The 27,208-nt window shown below is 44.2% G+C and overlaps 1 protein-coding gene across 1 annotated transcript in view; it reads right to left on the reverse strand.

Annotated features, from left to right (window-relative positions):
- Positions 1-27,208, reverse strand: part of cntn2 (contactin 2) — a 47,046-nt gene that overhangs the window by 3,152 nt on the left and 16,686 nt on the right. The window contains exons 4-22 of the mRNA XM_063215380.1: positions 24,755-24,930; positions 24,341-24,436; positions 23,120-23,332; positions 22,215-22,317; positions 21,605-21,786; positions 19,960-20,096; positions 18,794-18,923; positions 18,045-18,195; positions 15,283-15,410; positions 14,802-14,977; positions 12,597-12,717; positions 9,861-10,019; positions 9,256-9,405; positions 8,670-8,740; positions 7,597-7,831; positions 7,254-7,372; positions 5,007-5,193; positions 3,483-3,595; positions 1,831-1,999 (exon numbers count right to left, since the gene is read on the reverse strand). Of these exons, the coding sequence (XP_063071450.1) occupies positions 1,831-1,999; positions 3,483-3,595; positions 5,007-5,193; positions 7,254-7,372; positions 7,597-7,831; positions 8,670-8,740; positions 9,256-9,405; positions 9,861-10,019; positions 12,597-12,717; positions 14,802-14,977; positions 15,283-15,410; positions 18,045-18,195; positions 18,794-18,923; positions 19,960-20,096; positions 21,605-21,786; positions 22,215-22,317; positions 23,120-23,332; positions 24,341-24,436; positions 24,755-24,930 (2,816 nt within the window). The remainder of the gene's footprint in view (positions 1-1,830; positions 2,000-3,482; positions 3,596-5,006; positions 5,194-7,253; positions 7,373-7,596; positions 7,832-8,669; positions 8,741-9,255; positions 9,406-9,860; positions 10,020-12,596; positions 12,718-14,801; positions 14,978-15,282; positions 15,411-18,044; positions 18,196-18,793; positions 18,924-19,959; positions 20,097-21,604; positions 21,787-22,214; positions 22,318-23,119; positions 23,333-24,340; positions 24,437-24,754; positions 24,931-27,208) is intronic.

The raw sequence follows: 27,208 nt of genomic DNA on the forward strand, positions 1-27,208 counted from the left end.
CTGTGTATCAGTCTGAGATAGACAGGGCTGTGTTGTGGTGCGAATCCAATAATCTGGTTTTAAAGGTGAGTAAAACAAAGGAAATCATCTTTGACCCCAGGTCCATAGTTAACCATGAGGTGGTGACTCTCTGGATGGGGAGGTAGTGGAGCAGGTCTCCACATATAAATATTTAGGGATTGTGTTTGACTCCCAGTTAAAATGGGGACAGCATGTTGATTCTTTAAGTGCACGAATCAACCAAAGTCTCCACTTTTTGAGAAGGAAATAATGATGGCCTTTTATAGGGCTTCTATTGAATCCATCATTAGATATGGGATCACTATATGGTTTGGGAACCTAACTGTTAAATTGAAAAATGAACTGCAAACCCTCATTAAGAGAGCTGGGAAGATAATGGGCATGCCCCCTCCTACATCATTGCAAGCTTTATTTGATGAAGCAGTGAGGAGGCAAGGTATGAAAATCTTACAGGATGACGAGCATGTTTTGAACTGTGAATATGAAGCAGTCCCCTCAGGAAGAAGATACAGACTCTCAAATTGTAACACCCCTGTGGTCCCCTGGTCAATTAAGTTATTAAATAGTAGGCCTTAGTGTGTGTGTGTGTGTGTGTGTGTGTGTGTGTGTGTGTGTGTGTGTGTGTGTGTGTGTGTGTGTGTGTGTGTGTGTGTGTGTGTGTGTGTGTGTGTGTGTGTGTGTGTGTGTGTGTGTGTGTGTGTGGTGGGAGGGGGTGTCCTCTTTTTGTCTTTTATTGTTATGTGTAATATTTATTTGTTCTTTACTAACAGCAGCTGTCAGTATATGTTATATGTTTCCATGTTTAGTAGTATACATGTGTGTCACCTGTCTGTGCACTGTGCTGTGTTTTTGGTGTATATCACACTCTCATGTCCAAGCAAACTTTCTCTCTTGAAGAGACAATAAAGGATTATCTTATCTCATCTCATCTTATCTTATCTTATCTTAACAACCCTTTTATCTCTGAATGTATAGTAGACTTTATTTGTCCAATGATGACACACTATCTAGCTGATAAGGCAAAGCATTGGGCACAAGGTTATAAAACCATGACAACTTTCTGAGTTTGTTCTTGCTAGCATGATGATGGATAACGTAAGGTGTGTGGAGGCACTGTCAGTTTGACCTTTATGGTCACTTGGAGGGCACTTCGATGTTGCAACTGACAGAAAACAACAACAATGAGGATGTAATTGGGTGGAAGTGTACAGGAAGCATGAATATCTAGGCACGCACCTAGAAAGTGTCTAGATGCCTGCACTGTCCAGACCGATTCTTGAACCCATGACCTCGCAACAAACTCTAGTATGGAAGGCGGACACACTGACCAGTCTGCTATAAGCTGAGCAGCTAGTTCAGTCAGTGAGTAGTGTATCAGGGGGAGGATTGCTTATGCGCCCCCCGCCCCCTCCCCAAGCTCTGCTAGTTGTAATACAGTACACAGGCCCGTAGCCTGCATTTTAATTTAGACATACTTTATTCATTATAAGTTTGTCGCAAGTCTGTTGTTGCTGTCCTTAATTGTTTGTCTGTTGCTCCCCACTCTTAACATAAATGAACATGAATTGCTTCAAATGAGCTATCTCCCCACATAGTGTCGGCCCAGTGTTGGCTCAGTTATTGCTATCTGACAGTTATTGTCTATGAAATGGCCTTCCAGTCAAAGTGGGATGCAATGTAGTTGGGGGGTTCGAGTGGGGGTGGGAGATGGGAGGGGGGGTTCGAACGAACCCCTCGAATCCCCCCTGGCTACGGGCCTGTACACAGGTCTGATCAAGTGTGGTTGCTTAACGCCGGCAGGTGCCTCACCTGAGTCCCGGGACACGATAGTCTCATGGGCAGCGCCGTCTCCACCATCTCCCCACGACCGCACCTCCAGGACCACGTACCCGTTATCTTTGGGCAGCGGAAGCTTCACTGACGTCTGACCTTTGTCCAGTACCTTCAGTGCAGACTGCCCTTCGTGTTTATAAAGGACCTGCAAAAGAATCACAAGCACCATCCTCTCAAAGTCTGTCACTCTGCACCCAGGGGCACTTCATTCTTTAATCTGTGACCGAATGTAGGATTTGATAAGATAGGATAAGATAAGATAAATCTTTATTGTCTGTAACACATGAAACAGAAAATTGTCTTTGGTGTGGCTCATTCTCACAGACATTAGACAAGACTTGACAAAACAGGACATAACAAGACAAGACAATACATGTATGTTGAGGCTGATCATTGTTCATCTTTTGTTGAGTAGGGCTACAGCTGAGGGGATGAAGGACTTCTTATATCTGTTTTGAGTGCTAGTGGAACACTGAAGCATCGACCTGATGGAAGCAGTTGGAAGGAGTGATGGAGGGGGTGAGAAGGGTCCTCTGTGATCATTTCAGCTTTCCTGAAGAGATTTGACAGAGGCTAATCGAGACTAATTGACAGGTAATCGTCAGGTGCTCTTGTAGAGAGTTACTTGTGAATAAATAAAAATAATGAAATGAATAAAAAGAAGAAAAAATAACTTCAAGAAGAAATAATCCAAAGGAGTGTGAGAACCTTTTTTCAAAAAATCGTCAGGTGCTCCCCAATGTCCATGTGCCCACTCTGCCTATGGTATGCTGTGGCAGAGGTCGTTGAATATTATTCCACAATGTGAATATAGTTTTTTTTATTATTATCATTTTTTTGGTCTTTTTTACTTTATTTATGATAGGACAGTGGAGGTGGTGATAGGAATCGAGTTTGGAGAGAAAGATGGGGAAGGGCCGGCAAAGGACCTGGATCGGGAATCGAACCTGGGTCAGCCGCATGGTAGATGAGCGCCCTACCATTTGGCCACGGCAGGGCCGTGAATATACTTCTACTACACACACGTGTTAAAATTACAGAGACATGCTACTGAATGATTTTAAGTAAACAGGAAGGAACAACAGAGACATGAAAAGAACAACAGATGCTATTCAGAACTTGCACATTTTAGCTGGGCCACTTTTGACTCCTGCTGGGCATTAAAAGGGAGGGGTGTGATTCTGTCATTATGGCACTGAATAAACCCAGGATTAAACATTTTATATATTTTATGAGTAATACATATACAGTTCAATTCACTACTGATTAAGAGGCATCTAATAATGTTTGATCTCTATCTTGAGTCCTGAGTCTAACAATGCACCCCTGTTGCGCGTGACTGTTCACCTAAAGTGATATGGCCTGCATAAAATTGTTCTTGCTTGTGTCGTTTTATTACAGTAATAACACCCCTTTCCCTGTCTATGTGTGAAGTCATGTGACAGATTTTACACTGGCAAAGAAGGAAGGCACAAAGTACAAACAATTGGTTTATGGAAATGTGTGACACCAGACGTGCACTCTGGCACAAGCAAACACACGTGCCCACATGAAACAGAGAGAGAGAGAGAGAGAGAGCACAACACATGATATATGATGAATGTGCATGCCCTAGACATGTCACTCACCTTATAGCCCAACACTGCTGATTCATTGTCCATGGCTGTCACTGGATCCCATCTCACCGTTACCCACGATGCATCTGTCTTCCAGGAGATGTTGCTAGGGGGACGGTTTGGGGCTTCAGGGGAATGGAAAAGAGAATATTGTTTCACCAAAACCAGATCATTTTCTCTGCTTGTTTGTACTGTACCACACTTCCTACCATAAGGCTGTTGTTATTTATACATACTAATTTACCTTTTTGCATTTGAGAATTCAATTCTAATATTTCAATACTTTATCAACAATTCTCTGTTTAAAGTGTTACAGTACATGTCATGGCCATTTGATATATTTATTCACATTTTATAGTACATATTTTGGTTTTAAAAAATGATGTGACATCTGCAGTCTACAAATACCACCCGAGTAGTTAAAACTGCTATAGCACAGTATGCTATTTCACAAAAATATGTTTCATATTTAGAACCCTTAACAATGGCAAGGCTCCACCAATACTAAAAACAAAAATATCATCTTCCCAATCCTTCAGGGTATTGAGGAAGCCTTTTGCAGACACCAGGGGAACAAAAGCCAACCTGACAAAAACAGGGTTTAAGAAAGGCCTTTAGGCTGTTGGCATCATAGAACGTAAATGCTTTAGGGCTGAAAACAAGAACTTGTTCCACAGAATGGCCAAGTTATCCATCCTTGTAAATCTATTTACACCCTCCCAGTGACCAAAACAGTGTCACTTGTCCCTTTAAGCTACACATGTCACACAGTAGCTGATGTCAACAAAGTTGACTGTTAACATATATTCACCTATATGTAGTCTTATGTGTCCTAAGAGTTCAATTGTAAGGAACTGCACCTCCTCTCGGAGCTTGGAAGACATTATTACGCGTCCCAAGAGTTTTAGGTGATCCAAAGAATTTCCTCAATTTCAGGTTTATGTAAGACGGGAACACTAGTAGTTATACTTTTCTTCTAGACCAATCACTTTTGTCATTCAGGCTCCAAAGGAATGAGAGTCTTCTCTGACGTGTCTTAACATGATTTGTGGGTGATAATGGTGTCAAGGCTATACGTTTATCAATTTTTCGCTGTTCGCATGTCTGTGTAATGCATGTCTTTCATAGTTTGTAGGTAATGACAGTGTTGAGGCTATATAAGGATATCAATCATTGTCTTACATGGTTTGCAGTTCATGGCGCTTTCAAGGCTTTAAGGCTATCAATCATCGGCTGTCGGCCTGTCTGTGTCATGCATGTAGGTCAGTGTTCCCCAACCAGGGGTACGTGTACCACTAGGGGTACGCGAGCACACTGCAAGGGGTACTTGGAAAAATATAATTTTAACAAATACATGGAGCATAGTCACACGGGAATAGAAAAAGTGATGTAAAACATGAGTTAGGGGGTACTCATGGCACAACGAAAAGGCTTAGGGGGTACATGACACAAAAAAGGTTGGGAAACACTGATGTAGGTGATGACAGTGGTTAGCAGTCATTGGCTGTTAACATGTCTGTGTCACGCATGCCTTACGTGGTTTGCGTGTGATGACGGTGGTCCGTGGGGACTGTGGGCCAGTGCCGGCGCTGTTGTAGGCCAGCACGACCACGTGGTAGAGGGTGCTGGGCCTCAGGCCAGCCACTCGGGCGCTGGTCTCCAGCCCGGCCGTACGCACACGGTCAGCTGCCGCCTCCCGCTCATGCTGCCGCCAGTACCGGATCTGGATTAGGTGAACAGATGAGAACAGAGCAGCAGAGAGATCGAAGATCATTAGACCCAGCCACCCAGCAGTCATTTTGTTAGTCATACTGTATTGTACTGCTCCATTTGCTTCTAAGGCCAATGAAACAAACCTGGTACATGGCCATTCTGGGTAGTTTGTTTTGATTCATGTTTTTTTTAATATTGTTTGCATTTCTTGTTAGACTCTAACAAGAAATGCAAACAATAAAAGGTATAGTTCTGTAATGTCAGACTGGAAACAATCTATGAAACAATCCACTTATATCAAACAATCCACTCATATTGTGCATCAATAATTGTAAATAATAAATGATAATAATAATAATAATAATAATAATAATAATAATAATAATAAAAAGCTGTGAATAAATAATTGTTTTTACATATAATAAAATTGCAGATACATGGAGTAGAACTGTCTTTCATTTTAAAAAAATATATTTTTTGCCTTTTTATGACTTTATTTGAGAGGACAGTCGAGAGAGGGACAGGAAATGAGTGGGGAGAGAGAGATGGGGAATGGTCTGCAAAGGAACCAGGCCGGAATCGAACCGCCGGGGTAGCAGCCCAGTGCCCTACCATTAGAGCCATGGTAGGGCCTTCTTCCTTTCATTTGACATTTAAGAATGGTGCACTTTGGCCAACTTCCTGCACGTGGCACTCCTTCCTTGTAATTGCAGTATCTATTGGGGTGTAAATAAATAGCTTCTGCTTTATGGCCTATCAAGTCTAATAAATAAATAAATAAGACACAGCAGACTTTATTACCCTAAACAAAAAGCGAGACTGGAATATAGGTCACACCCATCCAGTGCTGGACTGCGACCAAAGAAGAAGGCCTGGGCATTTTTGTTCATTGCCTTCTCTAAATTGGGGCCCAGTCTCTTAGATAATACAGTACCAAAATAAGGATTAGACCCTGAGGACTGTCGGCCCACCAGGAAATGCCCTGTATGGCAGATGACCAGTCCAGGCCTGCATCCATCATCCTTTCACCAGGAAATGGCTGCACAAAAAGGCTGTTTATTGCCTTTCTGAGAAGCTGGCTGACAAGTGGGGCACTTCAGAGGAATTGATGATTATGAGGGGACCCTAGAGATATCATCTGGGCAATTAATTAATATTGGATTTCCCTGGCAGTCATGCGTCACCACATCATTTATAAAGAAATATACCTGATCATTATGATTGATTCCTTATGATTGTCCAGATGTGAATAAGATTAACACATTAAATGCACGCACATACTAGTAGGCCTATATATTTTTCCCCATGCGTTGAGTGCTAACTTGTAATACTACGGTGTTGTGACCAAATACACTTCATCCAACTTAAATTCGACTGTTCAATGAGTGTTAAATACTTACAAATTCAAATTGCATACTCTTCCTAGAGTATATGTGGTTGGCCCAACCCCAATTCTAAATCTGTTGAATTAAGACTGCAAAATGTAAAGGGCTCAGTAGCCAGGACTGAGATTGCAATATACGTATTACAATGCCACCTTATTAGCCTGATTATCATCTACTTTCAGATCTCGTACCAAATGTTTCCAAACGACCCGGTTAACCCGCCTCCCTCGGTTTGCTAATGGTCGAGGCCAGAAAAGGCTGTGCTGAAATTTAAAACCAAACATTTTCTTACACCCAATATAACATTTCTGCTCAAACCACATCACTGCCTTGAACACGCCTCTACCTCGGGCCGTTGGAGCTGCTCAAAGTTGATTGCTTCCCAACAAAGTGAATGGAGGAACACTTTGTAACCATCTGTAACCAGGATATTTTATATTATTGCACCCCTCACCTTATAGTCCTCACCTTATAGCCAGGGCTGAGGATAGAATATATTACATGGAAGGTGCTTTGGCTTAGCATGCTAATGGAAGCCTGCATGTTGGTTTTACGTACATGCCCTATGGAGACCAGGTTCGAGTATAGACCTGGGTCATTTTCCCAGCCCTAACCATTTCTCCCTCCTCATCATGTCCTGTTCACCTCTTCATGTCCTGTTCACCTCTATTACGGTAGCCCTCACCTCATAGCCCCTCAGGATGCCATTAGTGGGCTGCTGCTGCTGCACAGGGTCCCAGGAAACTCTCATCTCAAATGCAGACAGGGCCTCAGCATTCACCCTACGAGGAGACTCTGTGGGCTCTGGGAGAGAGAGAGAGAGAGAGAGAGAGAGAGAGAGAGAGAGAGAGAGAGAGAGAGAGAGAGAGAGATGATTGGTCACAAACACATGCAGACACCATAGCAGGATTATTCAGCATTAACTACTGTTAAATACCTTTAAGATCCCAATCTTATCTTCTGCACTAACACAGATTTTTGTACACTTTGACGTAAGAATTTAGGTTCGTTTTTTTTGCTTTGAATACCTTCCTCTGCGGAGTAGACCTGGGCCACCTGGCTGAAGGGTCCCTCTCCCATGCTGTTGTAGGCCTTGATCTTCACCTCGAAGGGACTGTACGGCGCCAGCGTCTGGTTGGTGTAGACGAAGCGGGACGACTCCACCCCCGGCACCCGAACCATCATCCAGGCCTCTGCCTCACGCTGCCGGAAGTGTAGGACGTAGCCAAAGTCATCTCCGTTCTGGTACTCTCTCGCCATGGGCTATAGGGTGGGACGGTTGAACACGGTGACGTGAGAAAGACCTGGCCGCACTGATGATGGCTTAAGTGCCAAAACGCGTCTGTTTGTGGACATGGTGGTAATTCTCGCGCACCCAAAGTTATTTATTTTACTCTAAAAGTTGAGCGCGACCTCTGATACACTGAAAGACATGGATGGGACACACACAATATATACACAATATATACATATACACATTCACGTATATACATCTACTAATGGATTATTTGGATGAACAGATCATAACACAAGACATAACACAATACGAGTCTTAAACAGGACTGCTCACTGAGTATGCTAAACACACACACACACACACACACACACACACACACACACACACACACACACACACACACACACACACACACACATACACACGTAAGAAAAGGTTTAAGTCTAGCCTGGATTGTTTTGCTGTAAGTGTGTGAGCTCATAGGGTATGGGGTGTCAATGTGTCATTTGAAGATTACTGACGACGGATGACATAACAGGAACGTTTCTAAGGTTTCCAGTACACCTCATGCAAATGTTTTGAGTCACCAACATGTATTGTTTGGGTGTCTCTTTGCCAGTACCTTTCTTGGACACACACAGACACACACACACACACACACACACACACACACACACACACACACACACACAGACACACACACAAACACACACACACACACACATACACACACACACAAACTAACAAACTAATTGGCGGCAGAAAGCACACCATCAGTAATGATCAAGTAATGATCAGGCATTTCGAATGACACACACACACACACACAGAGAGTAATTAGTGGGGAGAAACACACAAACACACCGTCCAGTTGATGATGAGCTCATTGCGATCTCCCCCTCCGCCTCCTAGTCCACTGGGAGCCACCGTGGGAGCTGGAGGAGAACAACACTACACTCATCAGCACCGTGTCGACAACCTGACACATCACTACCTCATTAAACACAGTTGCAGTCATCCAGATCCAAATTCAAAAGGACAGTAAGGTAAAAAAAAGGATAAATAAATAATAACTTTATGTAAATAACACTATAAATTCATTGCGAACACACACTACTACTACTACTACTACTACTACATATAATTGAACTTGCACCTAACCCACCCTTAAGGACTGTCTGTAATCATTTCCTTGTACCTAAATTACTATAAGTTGCTGTAGCCTCTTACTGCAGATGGGGGTCCCCGGCGTGCCTATTCACTATATAATGAAAATACTCAATTACATCATAACAACATGGCTATGACATTACCGAGAGCCTTAAGGCCCTTAAGTAACAGATTAAGACATAGCCATTACAATTTTGGTGACAGTAAGGTTATGACATAGGCTCTACACTAAGGGGTTAAGGTAGGAGTGGACATTGGTTGTGCCCATGCGTTTCCTGACCTGCCTGCTTGGTCTGGATGGGGTGGGAGGGCATGCTGGGCTCTCCGCTGCCCAGGATGTTGCTGGCGATGACCTGGAACTCGTAGTCCATCCAGGGGCGCAGACCAATCACACGCGCCGTCTCAGCGTTCCCCTCAATGTTGTGCGGCTCTGTGAGTGGATATGGACGGGTTAAGCAATGAACGCCTCAGTCAGCACTGTCTAATTTGACACTTTTCTTCATTTGTTCTTTTTTTGTGTTATTTTACCCCTTTTTGAAATTGGTGGTGGTGATGGTAATGGTAATAGAGGTTGTGAGGTATTGGGGAAACCCTGCATTCATGTATACATACACTAAATACATACATATTCTAACAAAACAAATATTTGTTGCTCAGTTAGCATTGTCTGATTTGACACTTCTTTTCCCTATTGCCTATGTGGCTGGTGATGTAGGTGTTGCGCATCCTGGTGGGGGTGATGTGGTTGGAGGGGTTGAGGTGTTGTGACAAGCATCCTGTTACTGTTTCTGTTGGTGTGGTGATGAGGATGGAGGTGTAGGGCTGAATGGGATGGAGAGGGGGGTTGTGGAGGGTGTTTTGAGACAAGAGTCCTGTAACTGTTACCTGTTCTCATCTTCTTCCAGGAGCCCGAGGGCTCGGAGCGACCCATGATGATGTACTTGCCAATGGGGCTGTGGTTATCATAGCCGCGACTCCAGCGTAGCTCCACGGTCGACTCCGTCACACTCTTCACCACCAGACCTCCTGGAGGGCCAGGGGGGCCTGAGAGCGAGAGAGGGATAGAGAGAGAAACAATTCTGAAACAAATTCTGATTCAGAAACAATATACGCAGCAGCAAACATCCTCTTGTGAAATTAAAATCTTCAAGCAGGCTGCAGATTCAGATCACTGTCTTCTCCCAAAATTGAAAATGAGAAATTTGGGGAACTCCACAATCCTGTTAATTATTCAATACATAGTCTATCAAAGGACTTCGCAGGTTGATCATCAAAACTCGCAAGGCCATCCACAGTATAGTTCCAGATAGACCCAGGTTTAATTAAGGTTGCATAACTTCCAAAACTTCAAAGACTGCAATTATATACAGTGCCCTCCATAATTATTGGCACCCCTGGTTGAGATGTGTTAAAAGCCTTAAAATAAATTCAGTGTTTATTGCAGAAGAATACTGTCACACTGAAAATTGTAGGAAAATGTAGCCTTCAACTCAAATGAATTGTAAGAAAATAAAAAAATCCCTGACTAAAAAAGAATTATTTTTCATTAAATCACCCGTTCCACAATTATTGGCACCCTTAACAATTCCCAGGAAATAAATATAATTGAAGCATTTCTGTCATTTCTACAGTAGTTTACAAAGTTTACCAGAGTATGTAGGAACATTTAATTAGTAATTCATCACTTCCTGTTTCCCTGGGGTATAAATATGACGTGACACCGAGGCCATTTCTCTTATCCACTCTTAAACATGGGAAAGACAAAGGAACACAGCATACAAGTGAGGCAGATGTGCGTCGACCTTCACAGGTCAGGCAGAGGCTACAAGAAGATTGCCACTCAACTGCAGCTGCCCATATCCACTGTGAGAGGAATAATTAAGAAGTTCAAAACAACTGGAACAGTGGTAAACAAGCCTGGACGAGGACCCAAGTTTATTTTGCCACCACGCACAGTGAGGAGGATGGTAAGAGAAATCAAAAGATCTCCAAAGCTCACTGTTACAGAATTACAACAAATGGTAGCATCCTGGGGTCACAAAGTCTCCAAATCAACCATCAGGCGCTGTCTGCACGCCAACAAGCTGTTTGGGAGGCATGCACAGAGAAAACCTTTCCTCACTCACAATCATAAACGCAAGCGTCTGGAGTTCGCCAAGCGGTATTGGGGCTTCAACTGGGACCGTGTGCTTTGGTCAGATGAGACCAAGATTGAGCTTTTTGGCAACAAACACTCTAAGTGGGTCTGGCGTACCACGAAAGATGCGCATGCTGAAAAGCACCTCATACCCACTGTGAAGTATGGGGGTGGGTCAGTGATGCTGTGGGGCTGTTTCGCTTCCAAAGGCCCTGGGAACCTTGTTAGGGTGCATGGCATCATGAATGCTTTGAAATACCAGGACATTTTAAATCAAAATCTGTTGCCCTCTGCCCGAAAGCTGAAGCTGGGTCGTCACTGGGTCTTTCAGCAAGACAATGACCCTAAACATATGGCCAAATCTACACAGAAATGGTTCACCAGACACAAAATCAAGCTCCTCCCATGGCCATCTCAGTCCCCTGACCTCAACCCCATTGAGAACCTGTGGGGTGAGCTGAAGAGGAGAGTACAGAGGAGGGGACCCAGGTCTCTGGATGATTTAGAGAGATTCTGCAAAGAGGAATGGCTGAAGATCCCTCTTTCTGTCTTTTCCCATCTTGTGAAACATTATAGGAGAAGATTAGGTGCTGTTTTGTTGGCAAAAAGGGGGTTGTACAAAATATTAACACCAGGGGTGCTAATAATTGTGACACACATTATTTGATGTCAAATAATTATTTCTTTATGTGGGATTTTTTCCCCACTGAATAAATGCACTTGTATTGAAGGTTGGATTTTTCTCCTTTTTTCCATTAAGGTCCCATATTATTTAGAAAAAAAATAAAATAATTGGAAGCTAAAAAACACATCTCAACCAGGGGTGCCAATAATTATGGAGGGCACTGTATATATAAAAAAGATATGAACTCAAACTGATGTAAAACTTGGAAAATTGTACTGTTATGGTGCTGCCCAACAATATGGTTTCTTCCACAATTGATTGGTTTCTTGACATTGGTCTGTTCTTGTTAAGCTTCAAAAGCTTTACAACTTTGAGAGTGCTCAAATTTAGTCATTTACGTCTTAAATAGGTTTCAAGGACCTGTGGATGTCCTTAAATGGTAACTTCAGCCAATTTCAACATGCAGTTGTAATGCTCACATTACCATGGACTTTGTGTGTTTTTTTTAGCCTTTTCCGAGATCCTGGTCTTTGTAATGGGGGCAGGTGTTTGTTTACATTTCATTTTTATTTATTCCCAAAAACATCCAAAAGGTTATGCAACACCAGCAGACAACTAACAAACAGCGATACCTTTTGGGAAAATATTTGGAGTAGGCCTATGTTAAGATTTTTAGAAATGTAAACAAAAGCTGCCCCCAATAGAATAGCTCATATCTCAGAAAGGGATGAGCCAAAAAAATGCAGCATCACCGGGTGACAAGTCAAGGGTAGCGTGAGCATTACAACTGCATGTTGAAATTGGCAGAAGTGTTCCTTTAATGCAAAAAGGCAAAAACAAGGCGGTATCTTCTGCCTACCTCGGACCACCAGCTTGGCTGAAGCAGTGGCTGTATCCACAACAGTCTGTGCTGAACATATGTAGGTTCCAGCATGGTTCAACTGCCCGTTCACAATCACCAAGTCACCGATGGTTTCTTTCTGAATGGGTCACAACAACAGTGCAGGGATGAGGGATGAATGCACAAATACTTTGAAAGGATAACACATGCCGTATGTATAAGAAATGGGACCCTCTCGAAAACGAGATTTTTATCTCAAGAGGCTCTCCTCTAATAAAGAAATTTGAAATAGGTGTATGTCTCATTCTCAAAATCTCTTCACACTCTACAGTAATGCATCAATTCATACAAACAAACACATGTTTCATTATGTCACCATCAATCAGAATTCAAGTACTAGTTAGGGAGATTTAGGATACTTGAAAATAAAATAAAGGAGGTTGCACTTTGATGATGGACGGTTAGTCCGAAACGTCGTGCCATTAAATATTTGGGAGCATTTAACAGTGTTGCGGACCTTTATTTTCTTTTAATTTATCTTACGTTTGGTCCAGCACCTGTGCCACTGATGTGCGCGCATTCTTTGATTTTCTAGATTTAGGATACTACCATTGGGATAAGACTGGGCCTGGGGTGTGCCACTGTATGTGACTTGCATTGCATTGCATTGTGTTACACCGTCGTTGTATTGCAAGAGCTGAATTATGGTCAGTCATGGTTCTCACCCGCTCCACCCACTGATAGTGTCTAGCCAAGCCATCCTTGCATGCATATGTATTGCAAAATTAATTCTTGTGTGTTGCATAGTCTTCTATCTCACCCCCTCCAACCGCTGGTAGTGTCAAGTCAAGCCCTCCTTGGACCTTACATACTGTATTTATTAAGCGGGCTGGCCACGCTTATAGTAATCTCTAAGTACAGTTTATGCTTGCTTGCTTCTCTTGTGCAGGGCTGTGATTGAATGTAGGAGGCTTTTTCATTCATAAAACATCAACACTTTCACCTAGAAGTTTAGTTGAAGCGTTGTTAGCGAGCTCTGGAAGATGACTCCAAACGGTGAAAAGATCATGTCCCAACTCCCATTACTTTTTAAATGGCAGGTGTGTAAAAATGGCTGGGCTGACCCAATGGCTGTTTCCTATTCATTTTTGAAGTGCCTCTCTGAAGAGGTCAGGGCATCTTCTACAAGAGGTCAATTTGTGACTGAACCGTTTAACCTATAAACTTCATTCAAGGGCTGTTAGAAAGATCAGGAATATGACTCCAATCTGTGAAAAGGACATGTGCCAATTCTTATTATTTTTTTAACAACAGCGAGCTAAAAACTAGAAACTGTTGTGATTCTGCCCTCTGCCTTAGAGTACAATACTAACTGCCATACAGACAATCACAACAGGTGCTGCCAATAAAGGGTTCCATCTCAACTGTCACATTCTCTCAACATTCTATTCTTAATGAGTACTACAATTCTAGAATTCTATTGTACAGCTCTTCAATGCAATGTGATATTGTCTTGCTGGAATGCTCATGACAGCCAGCTGCTTGGCTCAATGGCAAAGGTGCTGGATTAGAGATATGGAGGAGTGAGTTTGAATCCCACTCTGACCCATGTTGATTTTCAAATTATATCATATGCAGTGTTCCTCAGCCAACTTAAAATAGCATGTAATTTAGTATATCCCCAAAACGCGGAGCTACAACACTTTCAAGATGGCTGAATCCAAGATGGCTGAATTGTTTGGCCCATAACTTCTGACTGGGTGGATGGATTTTTCCCACATTGTTTTAGCTTTGTTTTCACAATAATAGTAATAGTAATAGTTGTTTTTAATTTATGTATAGACATCAAAAATAAAAGTGCTCAACTCTGCCCCAAAAGGCAAGCCCGCTTCCAGCATTTGCATCTGCGAGAATGCGATCTAGTTGCAAAATAAATTCTTGTGTGTGGCATACACGCAGGGAGGCTGACAGGAGGGGACAAAGGGGACAGTTGTCCTGGGCCCAGTGAAAGAAGGGGTCTAGAATTGGGACCCCATGACATTGTATGTATTGAAAGGGGGGGGGGATGATTTTGTCCCAGGCCCAGTCAAAGCTGTCAGCGGCACTGCATATACGAGTATATCGAGTATACGAGGGGTATATCTCACCCCTCCTTGGACCTTACATGAATATGTATTGCAAAATAAATTCTAGTGTGTTGCATATTCAAGTCGTGTATCTCACCCCCTCCAGCCGCAGATAGTGTCCAGTTCTGTCCTCCAGGTCCAGGGGCACTCCGTTGAGGGACCAGGTGAAGGTCAGGTCCATAGTGGGGTCATGAGAGGCGTGGCACTGCAGCGTCACATTCTCACCCTGGTTGATGTCCGCATTGGATGGCGCCAGGGTGATCTTGGTGGCATCTGGTCGGTACAAGGAGAAAGTTACAGTGGTTGTAACATACTGCATAGGCAGATTAGACAGACAAGCACATGGGTAAACACAAAGACAGACAGGCAGGCAGGCAGGCAAACACAGATAAAACACAGCCAAAGAAACAGATGGATGGACTAATTGATGAAGAGATGGAAGGATGGATAGGGGACGATAGAGAGAGAACAAGTACTGTAGATGCTGACAAAGAGAGAGAGAGACAGCGAGAGAGGGAGAGCAGACAGACAGACAGACATGCAGACAGAGAGACAAGCCAACAGATGCCATAATCTACCTCGCACAGAAAGGTGTCCAGTGCTGTTGGCTTTCCCCAGTGAGTTTTCGGCAAAGCAGGTGTATTTGCCCTCATCAGCACGGCTGATATTGTAGATCCACAGCACGCCATCTGGAGTGACAGTCACCCTGCAAAGAGAAGGAAACCATTAAGCATTAAACGGGCGCTCTCCTTATACATTCAGTGCCACACTTTTATTTTGACGGGGGAATCCAAAAGCTGACACTAGCCTTTTCATACACAGAACTCTACCCTGCTGTACAGTGAGCAATATTTTTCCTCTTTTCTTCTTTCAAAACTTTTTGTCAACTTGGGAGATGTATTTTCTTTTCATCTTTCTGAGAAATTCTGATGAAATTGTCAGCAATTTGTCCTGACATGGCTGGCTGTGTTGCTTGAGAGCCCGGAGGAGCAAAGGGATAATTTGTTGCTGCCTTGTCTGTGGCTGGTTCGAGCAGGAGCAGGTAGTATGCCCCCCAAGGGGGAGGTGGAGGGCTGCTGTGTGTGATTTGAGATGATACAGACACCCATCTGCCTGGCACCGGCATGGCTGAACGTAAATGCCGTCGCCAGGCAGCAGCTCAAATTACCATGAAATCACAGCAAATAAAACACACTGCAGACATCACAACCCTGGAGCTTACTTTTCCTTTCTCATTAATTTTTTTATTTTCTTTTTTTTTGCTAAGAACTGAGGGATGGATGTGGGGGAAGTTGGTGACGGGATGCGGTCAGTGATAAGAGTGAACGACACAGCCCCTTGACAAAAACAAAAGTATTGTCAATCGACGTGAAGATTTCAAAGAACCACTGAAATCCAACGTCATGGAGATATCCTCCACAATTCTGTTGCACACTGATACACTGTGCTGCTTAGTACTCAGAGGCCTATTATTTTATTATATTTTTATGGTTGTTACATGGTTAATATTACTATTATACTATTTCTATTAAATGTTCTGACTCGTGCTATTGTAGTATTAAAGGGACAGTTTGGTCAATTTCAACATGCAGTTGTAATGCTCACACTACCCTGGACTTGTCAGTGCCTGAGATTTTTTTTTCTTCTTCTTCAGCCGTTTCCGAGATCCTGGTCATTGTAATGGGGGCAGCTCTTTGTTTACATTTCAAAAAAACATTTTTATTTATTCCCAAAAACATCCAAAAGGTTATAAAACATCAGCAGACAACTAGCAAACAGCAGTACCTTTTGGGAAAATATTTGGAGTTGGCCTATGTTTCATTTTTTTAAAATGTAAACAAACGCTGCCCCCATTAGAATTCCTCATATCTCGGAAAGGGCTGAGCCGAAAAATGTGGCATCACCAGGTACTGACAAGTCAAGGGTAGCGTGAGCAATACAACTGCATGTTGAAATTGACCAAACTGTCCCTTTAAGTCATTAGTCTCTTAGTATGATTATGACTAAGTAGTCCTCTGTTCCACCTACTTGCCAATTGCCAAGGCAGGAATCCTGAAAGCTTTAGTGCAAAAGTGCTGTTGAGTACCCAGCGCAAGATTTGCAATTCAATCATCTGGGATGAGCTGTGAAAGGCAAGCTGGGACGTCGACTTATCTTTATTGTCAGCAAAGGAGATATGTCCTTGTCTGACTTCTTAGGTAGATAAAGTAGCTTTGAATCAAGGAGCAGCTTCAAAGTGGAAGCAGGGCTTGCTTTACATAACCGTCCTATAGAGACGGTCTCTTTTCCCCCTCGCTGCTGTCACGTACAGGCGTTGGACAAGTATTGGAAACACCTGTCATTTTAGTGGGAAGTGAGAGGGGGAAGTTTCATGGCTCATCCACAGTTAATTCTGTTGGATGTGATTCCCCCTTCTCTCGGTGGTATGAAGACATTACTTTGGATACTGTGGCTCTTGACATATCACAAAGACTTGCTGTCTCGGTCAAAGATGCAACACTTACATGCGCACCAACAATTTCTCCTTTTTGAACTCTGATATATGTCACCCAAAATGATGTGTGAATTGCAAAATTTTGAGCAAAACTGTGCTCTTCACACTTCACATTACTGGTGCAATGTGCAGTTAATGAAGATTGGCCTATGGCTGGTCCACTAAAATGACAGGTGTTTCCATTATTTTGTCTAACCCCTGTATACAGGTGTTGGCTTGTGGCGCTCCCTGCTGGAGGGTTTCAGTAATACACATGTGCTGTATGTCTGCTAGAAACATATCCAGCATATTACTCAGAACATGGAAAAAAGAAAACACTCTTTATGATAGTAGAACCAATTATGCTGATAGAGGAAATACATGATAAAATGAGCGGTCATTATCGAGCTATGAAGTGCACAGCCGGTCTCACAAGTAAGTTTTCCATCTTAGTTTTCCAAGTTAATGGCATCAGTTCTGTGTGGGCGCAGTAATTCAGCTTCACAGCAGGGCCATGAGAGGCTGATGTTTCATGAGTAAATGCAATTTGAAAATGCTTTGATGTATTGAAGCACAGACCCCATGTCCACAATATAACAAATGTTGTTTGGTGAGCAGTCGTTTGTCCCATGCACTCCCCAAAATTATACTCAGTATCTGATCCCTGGTTGGGACTCACATGGCTGTTGATGAGTATCTCTGTGCAGTGTGTGTGTGTGTGTGTGTGTGTGTGTGTGTGTGTGTGTGTGTGTGTGTGTGTGTGTGTGTGTGTGTGTGTGTGTGTGTGTGTGTGTGTCAGTGTGTGTACCTGTGTGTGCATGTGTGCCTGCGTCTGTGTGCAAGCGTACGCGCGTGCATATGCCTCACCTGCTGCTGTTGACGAGCAGCTCAGTGCCGCGGCTCCAGAAGAGTGTGGGCTTGGGGGCGGCGCGCGGCTTACACTCGATTCGCACCTGCCCACCTCGCGCCGCCGGCACCAGCTTACGCACCGGGTTCAGACGAAAGTCTGGGCCCTGGACTGAGAGAGGGAACCGAGCAGAGGGATAGAGGGAGGGAGGGAGGGAGGAAGAAAAGGAGGATGAGGGAACAGGGGAAGGTAGAAGGGCGCAGGAAAGAGAAGGGCAAGGGAAAAGGAGAGGAGAGGAGAAGTGGGGGTGTGAGAAAGTGAGAGGCCCATGGGGAGTCCGTGGTCTGAGCTGATGTGGCACCTTGAAGGTTATTCTGGGTGTACGGGAGGCGAGGGGGGAGGGAGGGGAAGGACACACAAGGCTGCTGGGACGGAGTCAGCTACAGAGAGGGAGAGTGGACAAGGCAAAACTGGATGGGTTTGTTTGGGAAAAAAGAGAACAGTTTATTCAGCTGAGAACGTGAGGGGGAAAAGACTGGCCAGTTTGGAGATTAGACCAGAAGACCATAACAATGGAAAAACCAAAATGAAATTCTAAAGTGTGCATAAAACAAAATGATTGCAATGAACAAACTAAATACTAATATATTGTATATACGTAAATTATGATTATATTATGATGAAACAAAATGATTGCAATGAACAAACTAAATACTACTATACTGTAAATAATATACGTATGTGATGAATGCTTGGTAGCAGGCTTTACCTTGGACCCTGAGCTCAGCGTTGGAGTAGATGGTGCCGTGCTTGTTCTCGGCCACACACTGGTACATCCCAGAGTCCTCCAGGGCCAGGTTGCTGATCTTCAGCTTCCCGTTATTCACCTGAACCCTGGCCTGTACAGGTCAGAGACGGAGATTACATTACATTACATCTAGCTGACTTTTTTTTTTTCATCCAAAGCGACTTACACTTATTTTAAGTATACGATATTGGTTACAGTCCCTAGAGCACCCTACAGCCCATCTCCTCAACCACTAGACCACAGAGATAAATGATAGAGTACAGAGGCCAGCCAATCTACAAAGCAACTGCATTTTACTTCTGTAAATTGTGTTCCTTATCATGTGTTGTGCAGCACTTTGGGGTCAACCCATTGATGTATACTCGGACTCCATAATATTCTATAATAATCCTATAGTACTCTGTGCAACGGTTTTGAAGCATTTACGAGATTACTTCCACAGAACATGTTGCTTAGAAATGCCGAGAACAAGCGCTGATCAATAGGTTGATCGAAAGAATTCCAATAAAATTCTAACTGTCAGTCAAAGCAGCATCCTATTTTAATCTATCATATTAATAATTCAATAGCTCTCAAAAAAATAAAGGCTCAACACAAAAGTAAATATTGGATTGTTCAAAAAGGAAGGGAAACTACCGTTTTAACAAAACAGGATAAACTCGGCAAGATTTCTAAAGGAGATACATTGGGGATGGGGCACCACACAGCAACCTGTAGCCTAGGGGCCCCAGGCCATCTTAATCCGGCCCTGTGTGTGTGTGTGTGTGTGTGTGTGTGTGTGTGTGTGTGTGTGTGTGTGTGTGTGTGTGTGTGTGTGTGTGTGTGTGTGTGTGTGTGTGTGTGTGTGTGTGTGTGTGTGTGGGTCAGCCGTGGCCTAGTGGTTAGAGAGTTGGTCTTTCAATCTAGGGGTTGCCGGTTCGAATCCCCCCTGACCTCTCCCTTCATCTCCATCCATGGCTGAAGTGCCCTTGAGCAAGGCACCTAACCCCACATTTCTCCAGGGACTGTAACCAATATCCCTGAAAAATAATAGTTGTAAGTCGCTTTGAATAAATGAAAGCGCCCGCTAAGTGTATTGTAATGTAATGTGTGTGTGTGTGTGTGTGTGTGTGTGTGCTGTACTGTACCTGTGTGCTGAGTGGCTGTCCGTTGCGGTACCAGCGTATGGAGGGGCGGGGTTTCCCAGCTGCCAGGCAGCTCCACTGCAGCTCGGAGCTGATCTCCACCTCAGAATCACTCATCACCTGCAGCCACTCTGGCTGGGCTACACACGCACACACACACACACACACACACACACACAATTACAATCAAGGCTAGCTACCACTCGCGTCGTTCATGCTCCTATAATTATTTGTTTCTGTCGTATCAGTTCAAAGAGTCTATCATTTTCTCGCAACTTAATACACCTGAAAGTAAGATACCAAAATAGAAATAAAGCTAACATAGTGTCATTAAAAACTAACGCAAATCAGAAAAATGTGCAAAATACATACCGTATATAACAGAGCAAATCCGTCTGATATCAAAACTCTTTATGGTGTGGTAAGGGTACGGATGGGCCCGTCCACGGGCCTATTCACTCTTTGCTGTAAACACTCAACTACTAGCCTAGAAATCTAGACGCCCCTAGCGACCGCAAATTGAATTTGCTCCCGGGGGTAGTCTAGCAGACCCCGGTCGTTTTGCGAGGCTGAAAGTTATCCGATGACAGGACCAATAAAATCGCGAGGAGCGAGATGGGGGCCGGGCTACCTAGTAAACACAGAAAACATGGCGGCCGTCCGTGCTACTTACAGCACGAACGTTTTTGCTTAATTTAAAAAGCCCGGATGATAATACATTTCGTGGCTGACATGGATTGATGTGGAAATAGGCCTACACCATGAACTTATCGGACACAAATAGATCACTACACATTACCATTTGATCATTCGATGTTTTAAGCTAGCTCTGTAAGCTAATTTGAGCATTTTACAGAACCAGATAGTCACACGCTATTATCAGACCACTATTGTAGGTGTAGAATGAAATTGCTGCCCCAATTTCTAATAAGACACATCGAGACCTTTGGGAGCTTTGAATGTCTTTAAGTAGCTTACTAAATAGATGGGAATGACCGAGCTAGCGGCTAGCCAACCTGTCGTCAATAACAGAGCTAGGTATCCAGCCATGTATTAGTTCTATGGGTATACAGCCGAACATGCCATGTTGACAAAAATCATAAATATAACCATTTAACAAGTCCCGAATTGCTCAACATTTCGCTGGTTGATCCAGGAGGGCCATGTGGTTGAAAACGAGGCATTTTTGAACTGAGTAAGTGAAAACACGATTTATTAGGAAACTTGTTGGTGGCTGTGATCACACGCATTCATTCCTATGAAGGCACGAAGTTGCCGCTTCACCTACAAAGGGGCGTGTCGCGTGTACGTTCTGAAAGACAGCTGTGACGTTACACAGAACTGTGTGGGGATTGGTTGTTCCACCATCCTATTGCGTGGCGTTGAGTGCCAAGGCATTTTGATAGACAACCGTTTATCCCGCCCACACTCTCTCCGAGCTCGCCCAGACCCTTGTACAGCTTTTTGCTGTACGGGTCTGGCTCACCAGGCTAGTCAACTACATCATAAAAGCATTGCTATGACAATGCAGAGAGTCTCAAGTAACCGATTAGGACTTGGTCATTACCATTTTATTAAGGTTAAGGTTATTATTACAGAGTTTATAAGGCCAGAACAGAGGCTCTGCACTAGGGACTGTAACACCTGCCTTGCACAGTGATGCGTCCCTGGTAGGTGTCTCTGCCCTCCGAGTTGTAGGCTTCGCACTCGTACATGCCCTCATCCTCGAACCCAAGCTCGGGCAGGGAGAGGACAGGCCCCTCGGAGCTCACCAGGGCTTTCACAGGCAGCACGCCATCCACTTTCCTCCAGCGCAGCTTAGGAATCGGACTGGGGAGAGGGGAGAGAGGGGAGAAAGGAAAGAGGGGAGTGGGGAGAGGAGAAGGTTATATGTTTCATGAGTAAGACAGTAGCAGCCAGATCAGAAGCCTTGGATGAGAGAGATAGAGAGAAGGAGAGAGAGGGAGAGAGGGAGAGAGGGAGAGAGAGAGAGGAGAGAGAGAGAGAGAGGAGAGAGAGAGAGAAGGAGAGAGAGGGAGAGAGGGAGAGAGGGAGAGAGAGAGAGGGAGAGGGGAGAAAGAGGTGGAAGGAATGGGAGACAAAACATACAGACGGACAAGCCGGGAAAGAGAGAGAGAGAGTGACTGAAAAAACAGAAATGGAGAGGAATAAGTAAGGAGAAAGCAAAAGAAAGAAGTAGAGTAAACTGCAGAGCGAGCAAGAACATGGGCGTCTGGTGGACCTCAGCAGCAACTTACTTGCCGTAGGCGAAGCACTCCAGCTGAGTGGTGTGTCCAGCCAGCGCATACGTCTCAGCGGGGAACCGGACACGGATCTTGGGGGCCGACTTCTTAGGGTTGGCTGAGGACACAACACACACACACACACACACACACACACACACACACACACACACACACACACACACACACACACACACACACACACACACACACACACACACACACACACACACACACACAGAAAGAGTTAAAGAGATGCCAATTTGAACTTTAAATCAAGCAGCCATGGGTGAGCGGTTAGGGCATCAGACTTGCATTCCAGAGGTTGCCGGTTCGACTCCCAACCCGCCAGGTTGGTGGGGGGAGTAATCAACCAGTGATTTCCCCCATCCTCCTCCATGACTGAGGTACCCTGAGCATGGTACCGTCCCACCGCACTGCTCCCCATGGGGCGCCACAGAGGGCTGCCCCCTTGCACGAGTGAGGCGTAAATGCAATTTTGTTGTGTGCAGTGTGCACTGTTCACTTGTGTGCTGTGGAGTGGTGTGTCACAATGACAATGGGAGTTGGAGTTTCCCAATGGACTTTCACTTTCACTTTAAATCGTTATTAAGTTCCAATTCACTTGTGAGACGCGGGCAGACACACGCATACTGAGCTTTATTAAACTACATAATAGGCCCATTTCACACAACATAATACCATACGAATGATTGTAAAAGCAATCAAACTAGGGATTTATAATTTCAAGTTTGGAGTTTTACAACTTGATGCTTGCTTTTAATAAATATGTATTACTGAAGCACTGGCATTAATGTCTTCTAGATTGGTGGAGTAGTATGTAGTGGTTGGTTGGGCTGAAGCTCCAGGTAGGTCCAGGGGCTTCACCCAGGAGTGTAGGCCCAGGAACAGAGACTCACCATCGGGCTGCACGGTCAGGGCCACAGGCTTGCTGAAGATGCTCTTGGTGCTGATGTCGGTGTTGATGGTGGTGAAGCAAAAGTAGTTGCCAGTGTCGTTGGCCAGAGCCTTGGCCACGTGCAGGTCTCCCGTCACCTTGGAGACGAACATGCGCCCGTCGTCCGAGCGCAGGAAACTGGGGAACTCGTTGAGGAACCAACGGTAGGAGAGGGCTGCAGGAGGTCACACGAGACACAAGGTGAGGGGACAATGACACAAGAAGTGGAGCCATGGATACACTGACAATTAGCAAAACAAAACAATCAGCAGTAATTAGACAACAGATTCAGTCAAGAGATTTTGCGTCCCATATGCAAAAAAGATAAAGGGGAAACCTCATATAACCTGATATGAGTAAATAACTCAACTTGTCAGCTTTAAGAGTTGTGTTATTCAGAACCAGATAGTTTAATGATTTGTATTATTAAATACAAGGTATGTAAAATCATTTACTTTTTAAAGCCAGAGGGGACCGCTGCAATTTCAAAAGGTACCCTGTGTGCAAGTGCGTGAGACTTTACATTCTGAATTGTGTCCCAGACAGTAGGTGTCAGTACAACATATTCAGTATTAAGCACTTTCACTTTTAAGCAACAGTTTAAATGGTCCTTTTATGGTTCCGTTATGAGTCCTATACATGAAGTAGAGTGTGATGAGTACAACACATTCAGTATTGAGCACTTTCAATTTTAAGCAACAGTGTTAATGGACTTTGTATGGTGCCGTTAGTCCGGCACTTTGGGGAATTCTATCTCATGAATTCCATTCACGTCTTCAAAGCCTAGACACCCTCTGAGGCAGACCCTCTGGTGACTCCCCATATCCTTGACAAAATGGCAACAGGAGCCAGGGAAGCCGACAAGGGGGGACAAAGGGATCCGTTGTCCCGGGCCCAGGGAGATGGGAGGCCCATAATTAGGTTCTCATTACATTGAATATATCTGGTGGGGGGGCCTTTCAGATGATTTTGTCCTGGGCCCAGCCAAAGCTGTCAGCGGCCCTGACCAGAGCTCTTGGCATATACTGTAATTTCTTTCCAGACAAGTGGCTGACAGGGGCTTTCGAGCCAATGCCCTCGTAATGAAATTGTCCTTCATGCCTTGTGGGGTCTGAAATGCCTATGCTCTGTGCTCTAATCTAGTGGTGTCGGTGCAGGGGAGATTAGTGCTGTACTGTTGTACCAGGGTAATGGGGAGGAGCCTGACAGGCCAGCGTGGTGCCGGTGCCTTCTTGGGCAGTCTGTGGAGTCCTGTTCTGAGGCGGGAAATCATGCAGGTCTGTGAACAGGGGATGAAAAGAAGAATGAGTACTGAAGAATAATAACTATTGCATTATATTGCATTATATTGGTTAATAAAAATAAATGATAGGATATTATTTATTTACAATAGTGCATCAAATATGTATGTATGTATGACCCGACATTGCTTCAGCCTGTTGAATTAACAAGGATAATTTCTACAAAGGTAAAGACATTGAGAAACACAGAGAGAGAGAGAGAGAGAGAGAGAGAGAGAGAGAGAGAGAGAGAGAGAGAGAGAGAGAGAGAGAGAGAGGATGGATGGAGAGTGGTGGACACTGAACTCTATACTCACAGCCAAATTTGAGGTTGGCGGCCCGGCTGATGATGGTTCCACAGCGGTTGTATGCCAGACACTGGTAGGAGCCAGCATCGTGCTCGTGCTCTGGGTTGGTGATGACAAGGTTGCCTGCCACCAACGTGTAGCGTGACTCAGGACCAATCACCACATCCGTGCCGTTCACCTGCCACCTGAATTGAATTGAATTGAATGTGTCAAGTGAAGATTTACGTCTTATTCTAGAGAATGTAATGTTAAAACGCATAAATGTGATTTGTAGGATAAATGTGGTTTGTAGGATTAAAAATGCAGGCTACTTTTACAGGTGCACAAAAGCTAACTCGCAAAGGTAAAGCGAAATATTCTTCGCCCAGACAAGCGAGTCACACCCATCCACATCCATTTGGAAGAATCCATGAATCACACCAAAAACAACCAGAACCACCCATACAGGGCACACGCATGAGGGCTTTCTAGGGCTCGGTCTGGGCAGGGCGCAGTCCACTGAGTACCACAGGATTTCTCTGTGATAGGCAGGGCTGGACTGGGGGAGAAATAGGGCCCGGGCACTTTTGGCTTAAAGGGGCCCCTCATAATTAGCGTCGCAGAATTGACTCAGCGGTGGGCCCCGCACCCTCGTGGGCCCCTATTTTCAGAGATGTAAATAAAAATAAAAAATGTTTTTGTTTTTTTGTTTTTTACATTTCTGAAAATAGGGGGGGGCCCACCAAGGTGCAGGGCTCACCAGGAAATGCCCGCTATGCCAGATGGCCAGTCCAGTCCTGGTGATAGGGTTTGTGGGAGGCCCACTAATTGGATCTTTTCAGGGGCTCAGCCAACTCTCTAGCCCGGCCTGTGGATAATGTATCATTGATACTATCAATATCAGAGTGCACAGAGGTTCAGCAACTCAGCCAGAGGGTATGGGAGCTGAGACTTCTCTTCTCTCTCATTACTCATAGCGATGACTGTGCATATCTGTGTGTACTATGTTGAAGCATGTAAGATGCAAAAAAAATATTTTGTGGAGGAGATTCTTTATACATTTAGTTAGTGGTATACCAAAGCATAAAAATAAGTATTTTGCATTGGAAGGAAGCAAAGCTGTTCCCGGGGTTTGTAATGGTCATGGAAGCGCAGCAATATCTTTATACTTTCACACTTAAATGGCTTCATAGCAAGCATTGTCAGCCTTTATTTATTTATTTATTTATTTATTTTTCTCACAAAAATGGCAAGGATATTGGACATTGAAGGACATTGAACAATTTGAGCACAACTTACACACCTTGCACAGAGCTACTGTTTTCTGTTCAGCAAACATTCAAACACCCCACCATGTTACTTCAAGTTCATTTTACACAGCAAAAACCTTAGACATTTTGCACAGCATTTCCCCTGTACTGTAAGCTTATACAATGCCTGTCTCCTGAACCCATCCATGGGGCCACAGCAAAATTGCTGATAACAATAAATACCTTTCTAATTAATCTGATGGTGTAATCACACACACGGCTGCATAATTAAGCCTAATGAGACATAATGATAATTAGTGTAATTGAATAGCTGATTTGCGTGGCTGATGAGAGAGGAGAAAGGAGAAGGAGGGGAAGGGCCAAGGGGGGCGAGACTGACGAGCTGAGGGCTGATAGTTCTCGAGTACGGTCCTGGCCTCAAGTCTGGACTCAGGACGGGAGTAACTGACCAGTAAAGAGGCAGCAGGACTAGTGAGGCAGGGGAAAAGAGGGGGAGACTGGCTGGTAAATGAGGAAGGGGAACGGGAGAGAGAGGGGTAGGGACTCACTGGTAAGAGGCAGTGGGGATGGGTAATAGGATGGGAGTTCAACGGTAAAAAGTAGCAAGACCATCCCTGCAGAGGGGATATTGGGGAGGGAGATTGACTGACCGGTATGATGCAGCAGGACTGACTCAGGCCAGGGGGAAGGGTTAAGCCGGGCTCAAACTACACGACTCCTGATTTTGTGTCCGATTTTGACATCAGGGTGCGCCGCACAGATGAAGACAATCACAACTGTCAATCTCATCCCTAATCGCAACCACCGAGACAATGCCCAACGTTCTATTTCCAGTCGCAAATATAAAACAGTGTTTGATTTCTACGATTTGCGATCGGCGACTCTTTGAGCTGCCAAAGTTCTGTCTTAGAACGTCGACCATGACGAGGAAATCTTGCCCGATAATTGCTTGAGATGGTCCTGGGGGGTAACGTTCCACCGATTGTCAAGTCAAGTCAAGTCTCTCAAGTCAAGTCAAGACTTTATTGTCAAAAATCTATGTAACAGAGTTAGCACAGAAGTTTGAAAAAAAGGGGGGTTACGAAACTCAATATTCTTAAAATGGCTACCTAAAACAGGGGTCTTGCGACCCTAATATTAACCATAACCATAATTACATGAGAGACATTTTAAAACATATGTGCAGGAATGGAAAAGCTGGCAAGTTAAGTCA

The sequence above is a fragment of the Engraulis encrasicolus genome, chromosome 14, assembly GCF_034702125.1.
Source record: "Engraulis encrasicolus isolate BLACKSEA-1 chromosome 14, IST_EnEncr_1.0, whole genome shotgun sequence".
Taxonomy (NCBI): Eukaryota; Metazoa; Chordata; class Actinopteri; order Clupeiformes; family Engraulidae; genus Engraulis; species Engraulis encrasicolus.